General features: G+C 38.9%; 1 protein-coding gene across 1 annotated transcript in view; it reads right to left on the bottom strand.

Annotated features, from left to right (window-relative positions):
* LOC306865148 (transcriptional activator GLI3-like) overlaps positions 1-22643 on the bottom strand; it is a 170807-nt gene that overhangs the window by 57097 nt on the left and 91067 nt on the right. Inside the window, exon 4 of the mRNA XM_079409558.1 lies at positions 22401-22506. Within this exon, the coding sequence (XP_079265684.1) occupies positions 22401-22506 (106 nt within the window). The remainder of the gene's footprint in view (positions 1-22400; positions 22507-22643) is intronic.

Raw genomic sequence — 22643 nt, 5'->3', positions numbered from 1 at the left:
GATTTCTGAGCAAAAGAGGAGGAATAGTGTCAGACTCACAGTCAATGAGGGGCAGAGAAGAGGTTGAGATGAAATTGTTTGAGGGGGGAACGGGGTGGAGATTAATATTCTATTAAATGAATGTCTCCTCCCTTTAGGACCACCATGGACCGCCTCACTGTCCCCAAGAGAACCATAAAACTGTTCCCTTCTGTGGCCTTGAGACAATGAAAAAGAGAGTGAATTGCAAATGGACAGAAAGAATAAGTAAGTTTCTATCTCTACTTTGTAGTTTATATCTAATTTGCTACTAGAGGCATGTGTTCATCTTAAGACAAAATACTCAGTGTATGTATCCCCACATGTACCTAAATGTACGCACACACACACACACACACAACATCTAACTCATATGAACCCTAGAAATATTTAAATATGAATCCCTGAAAGCATTCAAAATGTTATGTTTAAAGCTAAATAAATAAATAAAAATAAAGTATATATATTTGTGTATATTGTGACGAGTCGGCTGCCTCCCCCCTGTCCATCATCACCACCCCGTCCCATATTCGCCGCCCTTCACCAGGCTCCCGACAGGAGTGGGTGTGTGAGAGAGGAGGGGCGCTGAAACAGCCAGGGCTGGCGGCGTGTGATGAGGCGCACCTGACGTGAATAGAGCCTCATCACCGCCGCCGTTAAATGCCGAACGCGCCTCTCCTCGAGAGACCGGTCTCTTCCCGTGCATGCACGCTGGTGTCCTCGTGGGTCCAGGAAGGGAGCGTCGAGGAGGACTGCCGCACCCGTTAGGCGGCTGACGGGCTAGGATGCCGAGCCGCCGAGTCCCCCAGAAGTGCCGGGATCCCGAAGATGGACGAAGCCGCGCCAGAGACGCCGCCGCCACTCGCTCCCGGCCCCGAGAGGGGAGCGCGTGCGGCCACCGGACTCCGCCCCTTCCCTGGACCCTTCCCTCCTGAACACTGCCCTCCTGCACAGCCCCGCAGCACGACGAGGACACCAGATCCCTGTTTATTTTGGACACTTTTCCCCCTTTGGACACTTTATTTTAATATATTGTTTAATAAAAACCTCTCCGAGGCTTGACGCCACGCCCACTGTGTCTGTCGTTGGCTCCTCCCGCCACAGTGGTGGAGAATGCGGGCAGGCGGAGCCTAGACAGCGCAGTTGGGCAACATCTGATGACGTCATCCCCTCTCGCTCGCAAAAAGCCGTGGAACCCGCACGGGGACAGAGGAACGACGGGGACAGCCTCCCAGCCACCGAAGGGGTAAGTGACGTTCTTTCTGTTGGTCATTTACCCTGTGGCTGGTTGAGGCTGACAACTAATACCCGGTTTCTCTGTCCCGGTTCCGGCGCGGTGCGAGAGGGAGCGTTGCCCGGAGAGGAATATATATAATATATATATATAAAACACATATATAAAAATATATGTGTCAAGTCATTTCAGTGGTTACGATAAGGGCACTACAAACAACAAGTCCACACAGGAAGTCCAAACAAACACAGATACATAAAAGGCAAGTAAGCTATGAATGAATCTAGCTATTTCACTGGACTTTCAAATGTGAAAATAAATCAAACAGAAAATTAGCTGTCTTTAAAGTGTTTGTTACATTTTATTGTGCAAAACATTTTTTGACCTTCTAAGGGACATATGGTACATTAAACTCACTACACATTATGCTCACTAAACAAAACTTTCAATACCAGAGAGCAATAAAATATTTTACAGGTCAATAGTACTGCTTGAGAGGTGCATTTTTAAGAAGTTTAACAAGTGTTAACTGTGTGAATGTAGCGTACGTGATGTTAACCACTCACTCTGGTGCTTTCCTGCCACTCTAGTGCCTCAGGCAAGAGAAAACAGAAGGCCAGGAGAGAAGTGTCCATTTTCAGTACAATAAAAAGAAAGAATGAGAATATATCAGTTCTTCTTCATCTCAAAGCTGCTGCCATGTTCAGACTCAGAGCATGGAAGCAGTGCCCAGAGCCAAACACAAAGACAAGGTTATGCGACCCCAGGATGGTGTCAGTCTGCCACATAACCACCTCCATGAGTTAACATAGCTGGGACAAACGAGAGAAGAGACTGAGGTAAGGCATGGGAAGGATGTAGGCTGTGTAATATGACTATGTTTGAGGGACTTTCAAACTGTAAAATAGCATTTCTGTTGAGGAGAGGTGAGGGTAGGAAAAAAAATGACCACAGGATTCAGAGACCAGAAAAAAAAAGAAAAAGAAAAGTTTGCTCCCAAAAGAGTCTCCCATATACACACACACACACACACACACACACATATATCACCTAAAGGATTATTAGGAACACCATACTAATACTGTGTTTGACCCCCTTTCGCCTTCAGAACTGCCTTAATTCCACGTGGCATTGATTCAACAAGGTGCTGAAAGCATTCTTTAGAAATGTTGGCCCATATTGATAGGATAGCATCTTGCAGTTGATGGAGATTTGTGGGATGCACATCCAGGGCATGAAGCTCCCGTTCCACCACATCCCAAAGATGCTCTATTGGGTTGAGATCTGGTGACTGTGGGGGCCATTTTAGTACAGTGAACTCATTGTCATGTTCAAGAAACCAATTTGAAATGATTCAAGCTTTGTGACATGGTGCATTATCCTGCTGGAAGTAGCCATTAGAGGATGGGTACATGGTGGTCATAAAGGGATGGACATGGTCAGAAACAATGCTCAGGTAGGCCGTGGCATTTAAACGATGCCCAATTGGCACTAAGGGGCCTAAAGTGTGCCAAGAAAACATCCCCCACACCATTACACCACCACCAGCAGCCTGCACAGTGGTAACAAGGCATGATGGATCCATGTTCTCATTCTGTTTACGCCAAATTCCTCTACCATCTGAATGTCTCAACAGAAATCGAGACTCATCAGACCAGGCAACATTTTTCCAGTCTTCAACCATCCAATTTTGGTGAGCTTGTGCAAATTGTAGCCTCTTTTTCCTATTTGTAGTGGAGATGAGTGGTACCCGGTGGGGTCTTCTGCTGTTGTAGCCCATCCGCCTCAAGGTTGTGCGTGTTGTGGCTTCACAAATGCTTTGCTGCATACCTCGGTTTTAACGAGTGGTTATTTAAGTCAAAGTTGCTCTTCTATCAGCTTGAATCAGTCGTCCCATTCTCCTCTGACCTCTAGCATCAACAAGGCATTTTTGCCCACAGGACTGCCGCATACTGGATGTTTTTCCCTTTTCACACCATTCTTTGTAAACCCTAGAAATGGTTGTGCGTGAAAATCCCAGTAACTGAGCAGATTGTGAAATACTCAGACCGGCCCGTCTGGCACCAACAACCATGCCACGCTCAAAATTGCTTAAATCATCTTTCTTTCCCATTCTGACATTCAGTTTGGAGTTCAGGAGATTGTCTTGACCAGGACCACACCCCTAAATGCATTGAAGCAACTGCCATGTGATTGGTTGATTAGATAATTGCATTAATGAGAAATTGAACAGGTGTTCCTAATAATCCTTTAGGTGAGTGTATATATATATATATATGTGTGTGTGTGTGTGTGTGACCCTGGAGCACAAAAGCAGTCTTAAGTCGCTGGGGTATATTTGTAGCAATAGCCAAAAATACAATGTATGGGTCAAAATGTTCCATTTTTCTTTTATGCCAAATATCATTAGGATATTAAGTAAAGATCATGTTCCATGAAGATATTTTGTAAATTTCTTACCGTAAATATATCAAAACTTAAATTTTGATTAGTAATCTGCATTGCTAAGAACTTAATTTGGACAACTTTAAAGGCGATTTTCTCAATATTTAGATTTTTTTGCACCCTCAGATTCCAGATTTTCAAACAGAAATGTTATTACAGTTTGAAAGTCCCTCAATATATATATATATATATTTTTTTTCGTATAAAAAGAAAGGCATGCAGGATGTAAGCTGCAATAGCCTACTTTAGTCACACCAGTAGATCCATCTTGTTCGACTAATAAAATGTCAAGAGCAGTGCGTTGATATTTAATCATGAGTGAACATTTGGAAAGGGCTCGAACCGTGTGTGTATGTATGTGTGTGTATGTATGTGTGTGTGTGTTTAGCGGAGTAGCAGAGAACATCACACATTTCACTACAGAAGACACAAAAACACATTCTATAATAAATGTGCATGCACACAAACACACATATATTCAGCTTTAACTTATCCAAACAAAAGTGAATCTAGACAACTGTAAGATTAAATCATGGACAATTTAAAGACTCCTGCTTCTTTGATATTTCCTCCCAAGAGTTCTGCCTCAGAATAAAACAATGATAAAAGTAAAAATAAAAATGACAGCAATAATACCAATTATCATTAGAATGATTATTATTGTAAGATAACAATTAAAATATATTTATGAAAAACAACGTCATAACTGTAAAATATAAAGTCACACTGTGAATTATAATTGTGAAAAAAGGCACTGTTGTTCGTTTCTTTCTTTTTTACTTTGAGGAGAAACAGGCTTCTTAAAGGCCAGAGATTTTAATATGAATGATATTTCCCATCAAATTCATAGAAAACCATATAATCTGAGGTATTATTTATTATATATTACAATTATTTTATATTTCTATATCGTTAATTAACAGATGTCTCATTTGTTTCTATTTTTGTTTCTCACAAAGCATGTCAGAGGAAACATTTGAGAACCCCAAGAAAAAGATTTTGGGAAGGGATTTGAAAATATGAACAAATTATTTGGCAAAATATTTGTTTGAATATGTGATTGCAATTGAAAAGCAACGTGTTACAGAGATGGAAAGTTTAATTAAAAATTTTGTACGCATCCTAAAATGATGACCGCACTGACAGAGTTGGTCCTCCTTGAAAAAGGGAGGAGAACGTATAATCACGGTTGAAAAACACAAATATCAGTGGAAAATGTTGGCCTTATAGTTATAAAAATTATAAACAACTGTGGAGGACAAAATTGGAGAAATTAAGAGTCAGAAAAGGAGTAGTGATTCATTTTCAGCATGTCTGGCCACGTCATTCCAAGCAAAATGTTCTAGCAGCTTCATGTGGTAAGACCATAAAATACCTCACTGGCATTACATACATTTATTCAGTGTTTTAAGAGAGTTACTTTAAGAGACGCTAGCATGAAAAAGAGATGGAGAGTGTTTGGGACACAGAGAGAGCAAGAGAGGGTTTCTGGCAAAGAGCAGGTAGCATTTATTGCTGTGTTCTGTAAAGCCGGTTGAACGCTGTAACTGCCCCCCTGAGCGAGAGACCAGGGCCCTCTGCTCAGCAGTTCTTAATAGAAACTGCACATTTCTAACCCACTCCCCTGCAGGGGCCCAATGCTACAGTACATGGATAGATGGCAGACTCCTCCACATCAACTCGTCCACTAATGAAATACAGTACACCAGAGTGCAATAATTTTTTACTAAATGGGAATTACTCACTGAATATATATATACTGTATGCACACACACTTATTTAATAAATAAGCTTTACAACACATTGTGTGTGAGCGAGTAAATGTGAGAGGGGGTGTGCCAGTTATGAAAGTCATGGCCCATTGAGTGACACTGAATAACTGACAGACGCTCTCCTTAAACCGCCTCAATCTGATAACATGGATTTAGCCTGTCAAGATTTTTATCTGCTGTTTTTTTTTGTTTTTTTGCATTCTTTACCATTCAGATTATTTGACCATTAAACATCCATAGTTGCTGGCTACTGCAAAAAACATGTATTCATTATAACCTGATATAATGTATTACATATATATATATATATATATATATATATAATATATATATATATATATATATATATATGTATATGTATGTATATATATATATGTATATGTATGTATATATATATATATATGAATATGTATATGTATGTATATATATATATATATATATATATACAAAAAATAAATAAATATATATATATATATATATATATATATATATATATATTTATTTATTTATTTTTTGGGTCAGTAAATATATACATTTCATATTTATGAAAAATATAAGAGTTTGATAAAGTGCAATAATCAGTTTTACTGAAGACATTTTGAATCTATAAATCTATAACTGAATAAAATAATTATTCTAGAATCCTTTACAACAAGAACAGATAAAGAATACTTTTTGTAATGCATTAATTCATATTTAATCAGTTAATGGTCACACTTTGTTCAAATTCATATGCTTCTATTCATGTAAAATATCATGTGACTGATTGATGGAAGAAAAAGCGCCTCAGAAAGTTATCTTTTGCTCATCTGTTTCTTGTATGCTTGGATAGCTCTAAATTACCCTCCTTCCTCATACTGGCTTAAACTAAAAAAAAGGGATTGGTCATGCGTTTAAGTGATGAAACCAATGTATTACCAAGCAGCGAAAAAGAGATATTACCTCAGTCTGCTCTCATTTCTCGTAAGGAATTTATCTCACTTTTTTCTAAATCCTGAAATTGCTTGAGAAAAAAATAGAGATATTTTGCCCATTCTTGAGCGTCTCCACAAAGTGGCATGCAACTTTCTTTGCATTTCCCCCCTCTCTCTCGCTCTCTTTTTCTTCTCTCGCGAAAATTGAAGAGGCTTAATGTCAAATACGACTAAAGCCAGACTCTCCATATCTTACGACGCAGTGTGAAAATTACTAGGGTGATGATAAGACGGTCAGATAGCAGAAGAGAAGAGAGACGAGGAAAAAAGAGGGAGGGAGACAGTGAAAGGAGGTAAAAGACGACAGAAGGGAAGTGACTCCACTCAATTATACTGCAAAATTGGTATGAGTGAATATTTTTCATTCAGGTGACTGATGATATCTGCGAAGCAGCAATGCAGATAAATAAAGGAGCTTTCTGTCAAGTATAAACATCATTAATCATGAGGCCAGCCACCGTCTGACCGCCTGTCCTCACAAGGCAGCGCAGGAGAGAGGAATTAAAGAGAAAGTGTGTGAGAGAGAGAGAGAGATAGAGAAAAAGAGAGGAGAAAGCTAAGCTTTTAAATCTGGAAAGGGATGGCATAAAGGGTATCGTTCTTTAGACTTAGTCTCTATGTTATTATAGATATTAAAATAGTTATTACATTGCCATATTCAGTGCTTTACGGAATTTATTTTTTGCTATTTGAGAATCAAGAAATTTTACAGGATTCTAACTTATCACACAAGGTAAAAGGGAGAGATATAATTTTTAAGACTACAATAAATAAGGCTAAATGTACTGGAAAATCTCATACCACATAATGATTACATCTAAAAATGTATTAAGAGGTCACATACCAACACATGATTTACAATGGCCTTCCATGTTTCATGTTTTTGTGTGAAATACAAAATAAATAAATTACTGTAATAAATAATAATAATAATAATAATAATAACATTCATAATGTGAAATGTTATTAAAATAAACATTTAATAATTTATATTTTATTATATTTCAAAGTGTAATTTATTCCTGTGATTACAAAGCTGAATTTTCAGCACCCATTACTCCAGTCTTCATATATAGATTTGATGCTCAATATTTCTTTATTATTAATGTTGAAAACAGTTCTGCTGATTAATAGTTTTGTGGGAAAAAATATTTATTTGGGATTATGTATTTATTTTATTTTCTCTAAAGAATAGGAAGTTTAAAAGAACAGCATTTATTAGAACTGGAAAATGAAGTAAAAGCCTTTTTTATTTTATATTTTAAAAAAAAAAGTTGTTTTTTAATTTTTAATCAATTTAATGCATCCTGAATAAAAGTATTAAAAATGTACAGATCCTAAACTTTCGAATGGTGATGTGTACTAAACTGAGTATATGGAGGCTGGGACCCACCCTGGGGCCAAACCTTATAATGGGGACTGTAAATGTATATTTAAGAAAATAGAGAGTGTATATGAAGAAAGAGAGAGAGCACACGTTTGCATCTGCAGAGGCTGTTGAGATAAGAGACTGTTCTTTATGCTAAACACAGCGTTGCCACTTTGTGCGCAGATTAGGCACCCTGACAACTGTTTATGTAAATAACAAAATTCAAAGCACTCCGTCTCACACACAAACAGCGCATACATGCACTAAGATTTTATGCTGTGTTTTGCTTCTTAAAATAGGCCTGAAATGTGCAGCAGTATTATCACAATCAACACAAATGGTCATATGGTCTTATTTTGTATTTTTTTTGCTTAACTTGCATTACTTTGAAAGCCCACTAACAAACAATACTTCAATGCCTTTAGCCAACCACAAAAATCTGGGTTACAACATTTGAAGTGGCAGTAAAGTAGTGAGAGAGAGAACAAACATTACAGTGGCCTCTACATAAACATTCCTATTCCATATATATATATGTATATATATATATTCCATATGTATGTATGAATGCATATGTATATATCAAATTATACTCTATTATGTAACTGGAAAACATGAGAAAACTGATAATTTCACTTTTGCCTTTCACTTTGCCTTTCACTTTTGCCTACAAAAACATATCTCAGAATAGCAGCAATAAAATATTTTCAGTTAAATCTCATTGACTACCTGGGACAAGACTGGGATTTTGCAGCTATTAATTTGACCCCAGTTGGTGACTGGGAAATCAGTAGTTAAGGTAATTGTAATTTCCTCTAATGGCTTGATATTAGGCTCAATTCAGTGATTATGTATTGCAGAGAACACAAAGTGCAGACTGTGGATGACGGCATAATGCACTTCAAAACGTTTTAAGAGTTCTGATTCACCAAGCATATGTTTTCCTATCTAAAAGCCCTTTTTTTCCCTTTACTATAGTTCTAGTAAGCAACTGCTCTGAGCCCAGCCAGTGAGTCTATTAAGGATTGTGCCTAGTAGTGTGTTGTTTTATTGCTTGCTCTGAGCACAAGAGGTTCTAACTCTTGAGTAAACTCTGGTGTTGGGTAATTGACTTGCGGCAAATGCCTCTGTTTGTTCAGAGCAGTCACCGAGGAGACCGAATCCCGTTACTCAGGGTTTGTATGTGTGCAAGTGTCTTTTGTTTGGCTGAGGAAATAAGACCAAAGTAAAAGAGACACTAAGTCAGTGAGGGCTCACTTTCCATTAAGCAACAGTCATAATGAGCAAGTCAATAAGACACATTCACAAAAAGACACCTGAATGTTTCTTTAGCATTTATCATATTTGTTTAAGGAGAAGTGATCGGTTTAAACTGGGATAAATAGGGCCAAGCTATTTCCAAGGTCAGGGCTGGTGTAAGGTCAAAAGAGTCATGTATATTGACTCAATTTCTAAATTGTAAAAAAAAAAAAATAATATATTATAAAAGCTCCAAATAATTCAAAATAGTCAGGTTTGCAAAAACAAAGATTCAGAGATGTGGCCTGGTGGGTAGTTCACTCAGACAAGATAAAATAAGAGTAAAATAAAATAAAATTAAATAATAAAAAAACAGCCAAAAAAATTGTGTGATGTCCTGCGTAGGTCAAATAAACTGAACAGCCACATTAGTCAACACAACCCCCCTCCATTTATTATTGAATACCACACCGTTGCCCTCTCCCTTATAAATTCATAACCCGCATGATTATCCTCCACAGTAATTGTGCTTTCCCATGGCCTAATAAGACTGCCGCGGGAGAGGGGGAGAAAACACAAAGGACAGTTAATTTGTGATTTCCTCTGCTCATTCGGAGGCAAATTAAGTGTCAAACTGCTAATATGAAGCATATTTCATTTTATGAGCTTTTAATTTAATTCCATCCCCTCATATCACAGCCATTAGTGTCAGTTAACGCGCTACGCTAGCAGCTTCCACTCAGAGCAAAGGGGGCAATAAATAAACATGTTTCAATTAAAGCCTTCTCAAATAATATGACAGGACTGGACTAACTTTGCCTCGTCAACCAGCAAATCAGCACTGGTTGAGGGAAATGAGATGGTCATTACCACTGTGTTTTGTTTTTCTTTCTTCCCTATATATATATATATATATATATATATATATATATATATATATATATAAATTTATATATATAATATAATTTTTTTTCTTTTTTTTTTTTTGTCATAGATGCCCACTCACTGCTGAGGCTGTGTAGATTGATGGCACTGCCGCGAGGTGAAAGCTACTGTAATTACGAGCTGTAATGAGGAGCTGCATGGGAAAGTACTGCAATAATATCCTGCCTGTTTTTAGGCATATATTTAAGAGTGCTAATAACGATTAATTCTGTTCACCAAGGAGTACTTGTCTTAAACAATTTAATTTTTCTTTCGTAACCTCCACTCCCACATCTCTGTCATTGCCTTACAAGCACAAACACACACTCTGAACCCTGCTTTAATGTGTGTGAGCTGTTTCTACACTGTAGAGTTCACTTATTGGTTTAAAAAAATAGCATATAACATATTGCGCACATAGTGCGCATGCATGACTAAAATAAAAAATGTGCTGTGTAAATGAGTTCTAGAAATAACCCCCCCCACACACACACACACACACACACACACACACACAAAAAAATCTCACCATTGTAAGTGTTTACTGTCAAAATGTCCTGATGCATTGGTCTATCCCTACTCTATTGTGTGATGAAGTTTGGATTTGAGAATGTCATAAAAGGTGCTGCATTGCAAAAAGATATCTGACATGTTTTGACTTTGCAGGAGTGAAATACAATTCTGGACTGTAACAGTAATCAATATAATGAATTGATGGATAAATGTCAGCTAATCCAGATATGGTAATTTAAAAATGACAGCACATTTAAATATAATTGAGCACTTACTACTTTTAAATCAATGGTTTAAAATCTGGTTCCCACAAGGGTTATTAGTCATACTTGTTTAATTCACATACAGTAGATGTTCTAAATGTCACCAGTTTGTCACATTTCCTACATCACTCCTTTTCCTAAACCTTATTTAAAAGACCTATTGCATATGGCACAAAGGTTTGTTTATTGCCCATTTAAGTTGCCTTTGAAGACCTATAATGATGACAAGATAGTAATAGTATGATAGATAATATATCAATATATAATAGTTTAAAGGAATAGTTGAGATGGTGTTATGTCTCTACACTCTAAAAAATGCTAGGTTAAATACAACCCACTGCTGGGTAAATATTGGACAGAACATATGCTGGGTTGTTTTCAACCAACAGTTGGGTTAAATGTTTAACCCAACCGCTGGGTCTAAACAACCCAATCACTGGGTTCATCTATATTTTACCCAGCGCTGAGTTGTATTTAAACCAGCATTTTTTAGAGTGTACTTATTATTCATCCAAACCAAACTGTTATATTATACCCTAGAACATTTTTAGTTAACTAACTCTTTGCAAAACACCTTGACTAATAAAAATGAATAAATAAACACATTTCCCTCACAAGAGTAACGCACTTTACAACTTTTACTAAGTTCAAGACCTGCTCTTCATACTCATATGTGACACTTCAAATGACACTTTGTATAAAATAGCAACTAGTTCCATATCTGCACATTTATATAACTTATAACTTTCACTCTAATCTCTGCATTCACTGCATTCATTTATCTGCATTCTAATCTCATTTGATTACAAAGAAAATAACAGAGGTGACAAAACACATCCTTGCGGTGTCCCAGTGTATAAAAATTTTATCGATTTAACCTCCAGATGCAGGCTAGTTGTGAAACATGCACATAAGCCTTTGCTTGTTGTAAGTGACTAGAAATTGTAATGACCATAGTGAGCATAGCATCTTCTGTCCCTTTTTGTGGCTTGTACACAAATTGCAATATATCTAGTTGTCATCTGATATGTATGGTTTAAGGTGATAACAAATGTCCCTTTCCATACATTTAGTAGGTAGTGATGTCAAGGCGTTCTAAAAGTTTTTTCTAAACTTTTTTAGGAAGGTGTCATATAATATACAGTTTGCAGAATGTTAAGGGGTGAGGTAATTCATTTGCACAAACCTTTAAAACATAGCCCCCGAGGCTATCTGGACCCAGTGCTTTAGAGGGCCTAATATGCCCAAGGCACATTCTAATCTGTTCATCTGTCAAACAAATAGGTGAACCCACAGGAATACCGAATACCAGTTCTTTCAACATTATCTCTATTGGCAGCTATACATTATATCTTCCATAAAACATACTCAAATCATTAACCCATTTAAAATGATCTGCGTCTATCATGATTTACACCTCTTAAGTCCCACCACATCATCTTTTTTAAACTTTGCCAAGCACTCCTTACATCTTGATTTGCTAATCAGTTCTCTACCTTAAATTTAAAATCAATTATTACTTTTTGTATCATAGTTCTTGTTTCCTTTCTGTTTATCTTAAACCCCTCATAACTGTTTTCACGAAAGGCTGCAGTTTTTCAGCCTGATGTTTCTTCAAACTTTTAGAGAACCACAGCTTATCATTTGAAAGAAAATAAATAAAAAAGAAACTTTAACCATTTTAGTGTCAATAACAGTCTCTTGACAATTTGAAATATAAGAAGTGAGACAGTCTGTTAACCATGCATGAGTCAAAAGAAACATCACAGTTTGTGGTGTAAAAACAACCCTTTAACATATCCTCTTTATCCTTGCTCCAAACCTAGTTTTTCTTTTCTACTGGCTTCTCCCTTCGAACAAAGGAGTAATTTTGCCAGTGGATAACATTATGATCCAATCTACCCATGGGTATTCTAAATATTGCCCTATATGCATCCTCAATGTTATCGTAACACAAATATTGTGCTGGAGAAATGGTTTGGGCAATACATTGCTTCAGGTTTGGAGGAGTCTCTGTTAATGAAAGAGTAATAAAGTACAACAGATGAAGACTGGTTGATCAGCCGACTATGTTAAGACCCTAGCAAAAGCACTCTGCAATGTGCATTTTCATTTAGCCACATTTCTGTAAAACAAATGAGATTACTGCTCCTAAATTCCTCATCTCATTTAACCTGGAGTGTGACTTCATCCATCTTATTACTGAGAAATCTCACATTAGGCAACATAATCACCAGGAAGGGAAGGAGACTTTCTCGCCTTCGCAATCTGTTTGCGAATTCCTCATCTTGACCCTCTCTTCTTGATCCTTGATCTGCAGATAGAGATGAACTTGATGGAGTCTCCATCTCCACAGCATAGTTATTAGGCTATTACGGATGTAATGATATCAAAATCTCACGATACAATAATATTGCGATATGAAGTCCAAAATACGATATTTATTGCGATATTTAAAAAAAAAGAAAGAAGACAAATTAAGAATTGGAAAAAAAAAAAAAAAATTTTGAATATTTTAAAGTTAAATGATTCTATATAATGTACTTTGAGAGTTCAAAATTAAAAGCTCCAACCCATGTTCTTAAGAAAACTTACATCAGAAAAAAGTCAGTGAATTGGCTTGTACCTGAACTTTAAAGGGTACTCTTTTTATTTGTGATATACTGCCTCAGTCTAAATTACATTCACCCTGGTGTTTTAGAAAGCCAAACAATTTAGAATATAATAATAACAATAATAACAACAACAACGAACGCAATCGCCATATGTTGTAAAACAAATGCACTTTAAAATAAATGAAAATTAATATTTCATAGGTAGGTTATATTATTTTTCCTTTACACTACAGAAGGGAACACAACTTGTTTCCTAATTTCTACACTTGAAAGAGATATTTAGAATTTGGACTGCATTTAAACCACTAGCAGTCAGCAATTCATATTGCATTTTTAAGCTTTATTTTGACGGAAATGTCAGTAGAGCTTTTATTTTGAAGGAAAACTCCAGCTTCATTTAAAACATGCTTACAAAAACGCGTCTCATTACAAATCTAGTGAAATGCTGTAAGCATCTGCCGCGAAAATAAAGCCTAACTTGGGGCTGTTGCATTCCCGAACATGCGCTAAACTCACAGCAATAAATGTGTTCACTGCATTTATTCACTGTGAACTGAGCCATTCTGTGGTGCAGAAAACACCAGATCACGAGCTGATTGCCTGAACGAAGTGTGCGCTTTGCTTTGAAACTACTTGAAAAAGACTTGATGAAGGGATTAAGCTATATTGTTCTTTCGGTTTTAGTTCGTTTGACAGATACCGTGTCAAAGCATAATGGCCCAAAACACAACTTTAAAGACCTTTAATGTTAGAATAAGAAGTTTAAATATATTTTAAAAACTACACTTTTTGCCTGGAAGATCTATTGTTTTATATCATCATGTGATCACAATAATATTGTGGTAATATTGATAATATAATTTTGCTATCATGATAACACAATATTGATAATATCGTTACATCCCTAGTTATTATATCATCAAGAAATCAAGAAGTCTCACGAATAAGTCATGAACCAGAACCGGTGTTGTGCCGAATTCTGACCCCCACCAGATTACTACCCTCTAGTATTGGTAGGTTTAGGGTTAGGTGTGGAGGAGGTGTTAGGATTAGGGGTGGGGTTCGGATCAGGCAATCAGGTAGCGATTTCAACGAGAGGGGGGTAATAATTTGGCAGGGGTCGAAAATGGGCACAACATCTTGATCTTCGAAAGCTTTGCCTGACAGCACCAGTCTAACCAACGCCACAACCATGTAGATCATGAATGCACTCATACGTCCCCCCAGTTTAAAAACAACAAATAAAACTAATAAAACCAATAAAATAAACACAAACAAAAGAACACAATGCCACAAGACAACAACACATTTTTTAAATAAAATGAAATAGATCTAAATGGTGCCTAAAAACAGAAAACGCACAGAATTACTTACTACCATCAGTTTACTGTCATTTTAAATCAAGTCTCTTGCTATGTCACTAAAGTTTATTAGTTTAGTTTTATATTAATGGGACCGGACACTGTTATCGCTCTTTGTCATATTCACAGACTGAAACTAAAGTGATTTGTGGGACGGCTCACACTCTGTTAAGTATGTACATAAACGTGCGTCTGTCCACATCAAGGCAAGTGTAGCAAGTCAAGCATGTACTGTGAATACAGCCATCCCACCTGTAATTTAATTCACCTGCTTTCCCTCTCTTCCTCTAACCCACGCCTTATACATTGTGTCTCTCTGGTGGATGATAAACTGTGGCAGATGTTTGTTTGAGTCTTGTTTGAGCCTCGTGTTGCCCCATTATCTCTGCATAAGCTAAATGCGAAATTATATTTGCCATTTTGTTTATGTTGACATCAGACATCAATCAAGCCCCCTATGCGTAACCCCCAAACCCCCCCCCCCCCCCCCCCCCCCCCCCCCAAGCCTTTCTTTAGCACACTGGTTAGAGCAAGCAGATGACATAAAAAATTCATTATTCTTAGCTGTGTAACAGGCACAAGAGAGATATGACTACCAAGGACGAAGAGGGGGGATGTGAGGGAGACAGAGGATGTAATGATGAAGAATACAAAACGTAATATGGACCAAGCAGCTGCCCCATTTAATTTATCCCCTTCATAGAACTACAATGGTTTTGCATGTAGTGACTGAGCAAGAAAGGCAAAGAGAGAGAGAAATAGTGGAAACAGATGAGGAAAAATGGATTAAAACACATATGCTGTAATTTAAAAAGGGAAGATAGTGTTCTTTAATGCTGAATTAAATACAGAGGCTGAGAACTTGGAAATCTACTAAGGGAATCCCCCTTATAGAGAGCATATTCATTACTTCTGACCTGACAGAGTCCATCATCGCACATACACACATACTTACATAAACGTTGCTTTTATGTAAAACTAATTTTAGTTACTATAGAATATAGAAAATCAAAATTGTGAAATTTCTGTCAAGACAACATACATAAAAAAGGTCATTTCAATTTTATATGCCACAATTGTGACTTTATATCAGTGACTTACATATACGTGACTTAATATATAAAAAATTTAGACTTTGTTGGGCCATTGCAATTTTATCTCACATTATGACTAAATACACAACACAGTCAAAAGTTTGGTGTTTGTATTATTTTTTTTTATGTTTTTGAAATAAGTCTTTTGTGATCTTTCTCTTATATGGTCTCTTTTAAAGAATAAATTATTAGCAACCATTACTACAGTCTTCAGTGTTACGTAATACTTCAGAAATCATTGCACTATGCTGATTTTGGTGGTCAAATCATCTCTGAGTTTAAGAGCAAGTGCCAATAAATATTGGCATGTGGATTTTGCATGCAGAGGTGACAGCATATAAGGTGACAGCATGCATCCACTCATCCTGGCATCAGCGATTGGTTCAGGGTTGTGGCATGGGGACATAATGTCTCCGTTCCCTCCATCAGGGAACGAGGGTTGCATACATAACAGAGACATTCCCTATCTGTCTGTCATTACGAGTTATGTCGTGATGACATTGGGGTTCTATGGAAAATACCACAATCTGAACGCCATCACAACCCTGTGGCACTGCAAATGTTGACAAGCCGCAGCATGTCAGACAAATTCTATGCAAAGGTTGTAACCTTCCCAACACCCCAACACAAATTCCCTGACCTTGGTGCCCGAGGGGACTAAAGGTAAATACATGGCTGCTGGAGATGTCTATGCTGCTGTTCCGTCCACAAAAATTTCTTAACAGAAGGGATTTCAACCTTCAGTGAAAGATTGCTTCAAATCTTTCCTATTTGTTGTTACAGCTTGGCGGTAACGATGGGGAAGGTCGCTATGGAGGCCACATTCTACCTGTAGGGAGGTGACATGGAGACACTGATATGGACTGACCTAAAGGGCAGTACTACACATGAAAACAGGTCTCTGAGGCCTACCTGGGAGTAGTGATGGAACTACTGCCAGCAGAGACTGTCAGACCAGGTCTGTCAAGGGAAGACATGGGTTTACCAAGGGGAGATGTTACTGTGGAAAAATACACATATAGACACTTATGGACACCTAGCTCAGAACAGGGGCTGACTGGGACTTACTGGCCCTGGCGTCAGACTGCTCCACTAAGTCTGAGTGCCGAGTGTACTGGAGGATCATTGTGGACCAACATGTGCTTGCCGAGCAGCAGTGGCTGGAACCGCCGCAAGGCTAGAAGCACTGCCAGCAACTCCAGGTAGTTGATGTGCCAAAGCAGATGAGGCCCTGTCCAGGACCCTAAGGCTTCCTGCCCGTTGCGTCCTGGAGGCATCTGTCATGACAATGACATGCAGGGACACTTTTTCTATGAGCACCCAGGCCACAGAAGTCTCGAGGACACCGCTAAACCTGGGGGGGTCACCTGGTAAACTGAATCACGTAGTTGAAAAAAAATCTTACTGACGCCAAACCTTTCAATGGTAGTTTTATCTGGATATCAATACATTTTTTTAAGAAACAGGGTTTCATAGTTTTCTCTATAACATATTATTCTCTATAACGTTTTGCATCCATATCCACATGTGATTGAAAATGATTTTATTTAAAAAAGAAAATGCTTGTATAGCTTTTTTGTCTTTGTTTTTGGAATACCAACCAATACCGACCAACCAATCAGAAATGCTGAAGTCTGCTAATGAAATGAGTTTGAGGCCAGACTACCTGTTTATACAGCTGTTATACAAACATTTTTGCAATTCTGTTTGGCATCGCTAGTGTCACATAATCACTTACAGCTATTTTAGCAAACATTTCTCATCTTGAAGCGTGTAACATCTCCATATGAGTATTTTATATGGGTGTACATCAGTAACAAAAAATTTCCTTGCCTGGGTTTGAGGTGAGACATTTTTGCACTACATGTGACAGCTTGCAGAACAGCTGTGAGAGAGAGGCGTTTGTTACATCTACTCTGACAGGGCCTGATGAGCAGTTTTAGAGGAATCATGCACTAACATGCTGCCATGTCTGTCTCTGCGTCTGACGCACTCATTAGTACGTCTCTTGACAGTGTGTTCACCCAGTCTTTGATCTCTGACACAGAACTAGAGATCACCGTGGAGATGTATGGATCATGCCCCATGGAAACAGAGCTAATACACTGTATACTACAATACCGTTAGACAAGACACCGACACCCCTTCGTATGATATATCTGCCTAGACAAGAATTTATAATATTATTCACATTATAAAACAATACTATCAAGTTATAATTTATATCAAAATCAAAAATATTTTCACCATGTTTTTAGGAATAAAATGATCAACTTATTAACAGCCAATATGTTAATAATAGGCATACTCATAAGCAACTAGTTAGTTTTTATTTGCTTTGGTACAATTTTATCAAGTAAGGTGTATATTTTCAAAACTCTTTGTACAAATATCCAAACTGATCCCACTTGTAACATCGCTAGTCATTCTTTCAAAGACTGATCTCATGCTTTCATTACAATTAGGCCTACACATATTTTCATCCACGCAATCATTGTTTCAAAACATAAGATTATTGTTATATATATTAAGAACATTTGTTTTAATCACAGAAACACTAGAGTATGATATATATTTTTTTAATTTAGTACTTTTAACAATCAGTTCATTCAAGAGGAAACAATGCAAGATACGTTTCAAATCACCTTTGTTGCTGAAATAATTACAGTAATAGAGGCAATAATTGTCATGTTAGAAAATACACTTACATTACCAACTTGCATAACTCACATAAAATCCATAATGTTTGTAAAAGTATTTCCCCAGTGTGTTCGGCTGTATCAAAAGGTGTAAAGTAAAGTAAAGTAAAGTAAAGTAAAGTAAAGTCGTGACGTATTGTCAAGTATGGTGACCCATACTCGAAATTGGTGCTCTGTGTTTAACCCATCCAAGTGCACACACAGCAGTGAGTAGTGAACAAATGCACACACACACACACACACACACACACACATGTTGGGTTTCCATGTTTTATGGGGACATCCCATAGGCGTAATGGTTTTTATACTGTACAATCTGTATGTGCTATTGCCCTACACCTACCCTACACCTAAACTTAGCCCTCACAGGAAACATGCTGCATTTTTAGATTTTCAAAAAACTTTATGCTGTATGATTTATAAGCTTGTTTCCTCATGGGGACCAAAAAATGTCCCCACAAGATTAAGATTTACTGGTATTACATCCTTGTGGGGACATTTGGTCCCCAGGACGTGATGAATACCAGGTGCACACACACACACACACACACACACACACACCCGGAGCAGTGGGCAGCCATGCTGCGGCGCCCGGGGGTTCGGTGCCTTGCTCAAGGGCACCTCAGTCGTGGTATTGAGGGTGGAGAGAGCGCTGTACATTCACTCCCCCCACCTACAATCCCTGCCGGCCGGGGACTCGAACCCGCAACCTTTCGATTACGAGTCCAATTCTCTAACCATTAGGCCACAACTTCCCCCATGTGATGAAGGTAGTCACATAGTACCATGATAAAAAAAAACTATAAGTAGGCACACACACACACACATTCCTATCATTATGGTGACATTCCATAAGAATAATGGCTTTTATACTGTACAAACTGTATATTGTATATTCTTGCATATTAATAAAACTGTAATAGTGAGAATTGGTCCCTATATTGTCTGTGTGTGTGTGTGTGTGTGTGTGTGTGTATATATATATATATATATATATATATATATATATTGTGACGAGCGTCCCAAAGTGTCATCAGCGTCGCCCTGGAAACAAGCGAGTAACACCTGCCCATCCTCATCACAGGCTGATCGGTCACAGCTGTGGCTCATCAGGCGGTGGCTACATAAGCCCCACACACAGGGAGACTACTCCATGAGAACAAGCACTAACTCGCCTTCTCATTTCTCCCACAGACAGCAGCGTGTGAACGACTGGAACACTTCAGTGGATTCACTGCACTGGGAAAGGAAGAAGAGAGCACTCACCGCACTGGAGCACCCACAAGGACCCTTTTCCCCGTTGTTGCCCATCACTCCTCCTCAATAAAGCCATCCTTCGGGGCCTTTAACCTGCCTTCCCTGTCGTGAGATTCCTCACCCCATTACACTGGTGGAGGATGCGGGCAGATTCATGAGGAATCACCGACAAGCGATTTCCCTGACCTCATCTTTTTTTCCCCTTTGTGTTCCCTCTTTTTGTTGTTCAGGCGGGTGCTCCTCCCCTCACCATGGACGAAATCCTCCAACGGCTCGCCGAGGTTAGCATCCGCCAGACACCCGACAAGTGCCCGCCCACAGAGTGACCATTTCGGCCATGTCCGGCACCTGGCCCATCGAAGTCGGGGTAGTGAAGGACCTTCCCGTGCTCGTGCTCCCGTCAGGAGATACTGGCCCGGGTTTGACCGCCTGCTGGCCACGGCGACGCAGCCTGCCAGCCCTCGAAGGGGAGAGACAGAGGCCCAGGAAAGGACATCGCCAGCGCCCAGCTCTTTTGGCCTCGGACAGCGGGAGAGATGGTGAGTCCCCCTCCCAAAATACTAACCTCTTCTATGATGTCTTCCAACAGGTGACGGGAGGGGGATCATTCGGGAAGGAACAGCGAGAGGATGACAGGCTGAAGCATCGAAGGCAAGGAAGCTCAGCCTGCTCCCCATCCTCTCCCGCACTTCGTGGTCCAAAACGGCCTGCTTTATTGTGTCGCCCAGCGGAGGGTGCAGGAAAAATTATTGTTCGTGGTGCCACGCACAAAGACTGAGACCGCACTGGAACTGGCACACTCACATCCCTTGGCAGGGCACCTTGGAGTCGCGAATACGGTCCAACGGATCCGCGACCGCTTCCATTGGCCGGGCCTCGAGGCAGAGGTGAAGAGGTTCTGCCAAGCCTGCCCAACCTGCCAAGTGACGTCACCCAGGACGCCCCCCCCCCCAGTCCGCTGATACCACTGCCCATCATCGAGGTGCCCTTCGAGCGCATCGGGATGGACCTCGTGGGGCCGTTGCCTAAATCTGCCCGGGGACATGAACACATCCTGGTGATTGTCGGCTATGCCACCCGGTATCGAGAGGCAGTTCTCCTTCGAAAAGCCACCGCAAAAGCCATCGCCCAGGAACTCTTCCTGCTCTCCAGCCGAGCCGGCATCCCACTGGAGATCCTGACCGATCAGGGTACCCCCTTTATGTCCCGGCTAATGGCTGACCTCTGCCGGCTGTTGCCTATGGTTAATTCCTCAATGCAATCAGAGAATATTGTTATATTAATGACAGTTATCAAATAACTAATTTATGATATTTGCTAAGGTGGGTCCTGGGGTTTTAGCTATCAGATTGCAATGCATATTCTTTTTAACACTTGTGAAAATTACACATAGTGCACATCTGATTAGAGTTAAGACGGTCTTTGTGGTAGTCCAAGCTCACATAGGCATAGGCCACTATTATTAAGCCGGTCGGCCTGGTAGGCAAGGCTCACATAGTCATAGGCCACTATTGTTAAGCCGGTCAATATGGTATCCAAGGCTCACATAGTCATAGGCCACTATTGTTAAGCCGGTCAATATGGTATCCTAAGGTTAATTTCTTAATTTCAGCCACCCAAAGAATGCTTTTTCAGAAGTGTTCTGGCTTTTTTAGATGTTTTTTTGGCAAAGTCTATTCTGGCCTTGTTTGCACCTTGTGGTGAACACTGTATTTGTTCTCTTGATTGTAGACTTTGACAGTGACATACCTACCTCCTGGAGAGTTCTTCTCTTGGCTGGATATTGTGAAAGGGGTTTTTCTTTACCATGGAGAGGATCCGCCGATCATCCACCACTGTTGTTCTCCATGGACGTCCAGGCATTTTTATGTTGCTGAGGTCACCAGTGCATTTTTTTTTTATCAGAATGTACCAAACTGTTGATTTGGCCACTCTGGATGTTCCTGCTATCTCTCTAATGGACTTGTTTTGTTTTTGAAGCCTAACAATTGTCTGTTTCACCTGCATGGAGAGCTCCTTTGACCACAATGTGTGGGTTCATAGCAACAGCTTCCAAATGCAAATGGCACACTTAGAATCAACTCCAGACCTTTTACCTGCTTAACTGATGTAGAAATAATGAAGGAATAGCCCACATCTGTCCATGAAATGGCTTTTGCATCAACTGTCCAATTACTTATGGTCCCTTAAAAAGGGGGAGGTATTAAAGAGCTGTAATTCTTTAACCTTTCCTCCAATTGTGAAAAGACAATTGTGATGAGAATACACTCAAATTAAAGCTCAGAGTGTGCACTTTAAGCTCATATATAACTGTAACTTGAATATGTTTTGATCAGCAGTTAAAATAAAAAAAATGTGCCTGTGTCCAAATATATATGGACCTGACATAAATTTAACACTCAGATTCATATTCTGGATGTTTTCTTTATATTCGTCTGAAAGAAGACAAGTTATGGAAGCAAAATTGATCAAAAACACATGTCCAGTGAATGAAAAAATAATGACTTTGCCTGTAGTGTCTTGCTTTAAAACTTGATAGAAGGTAGCTTTAAATACATTCATGGTGGCTTTAAATATGGTAATAGACATAAGTAAAGTTGTGTAAGTTTGTGCGTTTACTCACATGTGTAGCGGAGGTACTGGTGAGGGTTCATAAATGTACCGGCCTTGTGTATGTCTATCGTCGATTGGTACTGGAGGATGAAAAGCAGGAAAGAACTGAGGTGTAGCTGTAAAATGAAAAAGAGAGTTTTTTGCAATTAAATGTTTAAACATAAGTACCATGATGCACAGTAAATTGTTTAGTAAGTGTGCATTCACAGAATTTATTGCAAACAAACAAAAAAGGTATTTAAGTACACTCACG

Source organism: Barbus barbus (assembly GCF_936440315.1).
Source record: "Barbus barbus genome assembly, chromosome: 46".
Lineage (NCBI taxonomy): Eukaryota > Metazoa > Chordata > Actinopteri > Cypriniformes > Cyprinidae > Barbus > Barbus barbus.
This window is presented reverse-complemented; position numbering and strand designations above follow the sequence as displayed.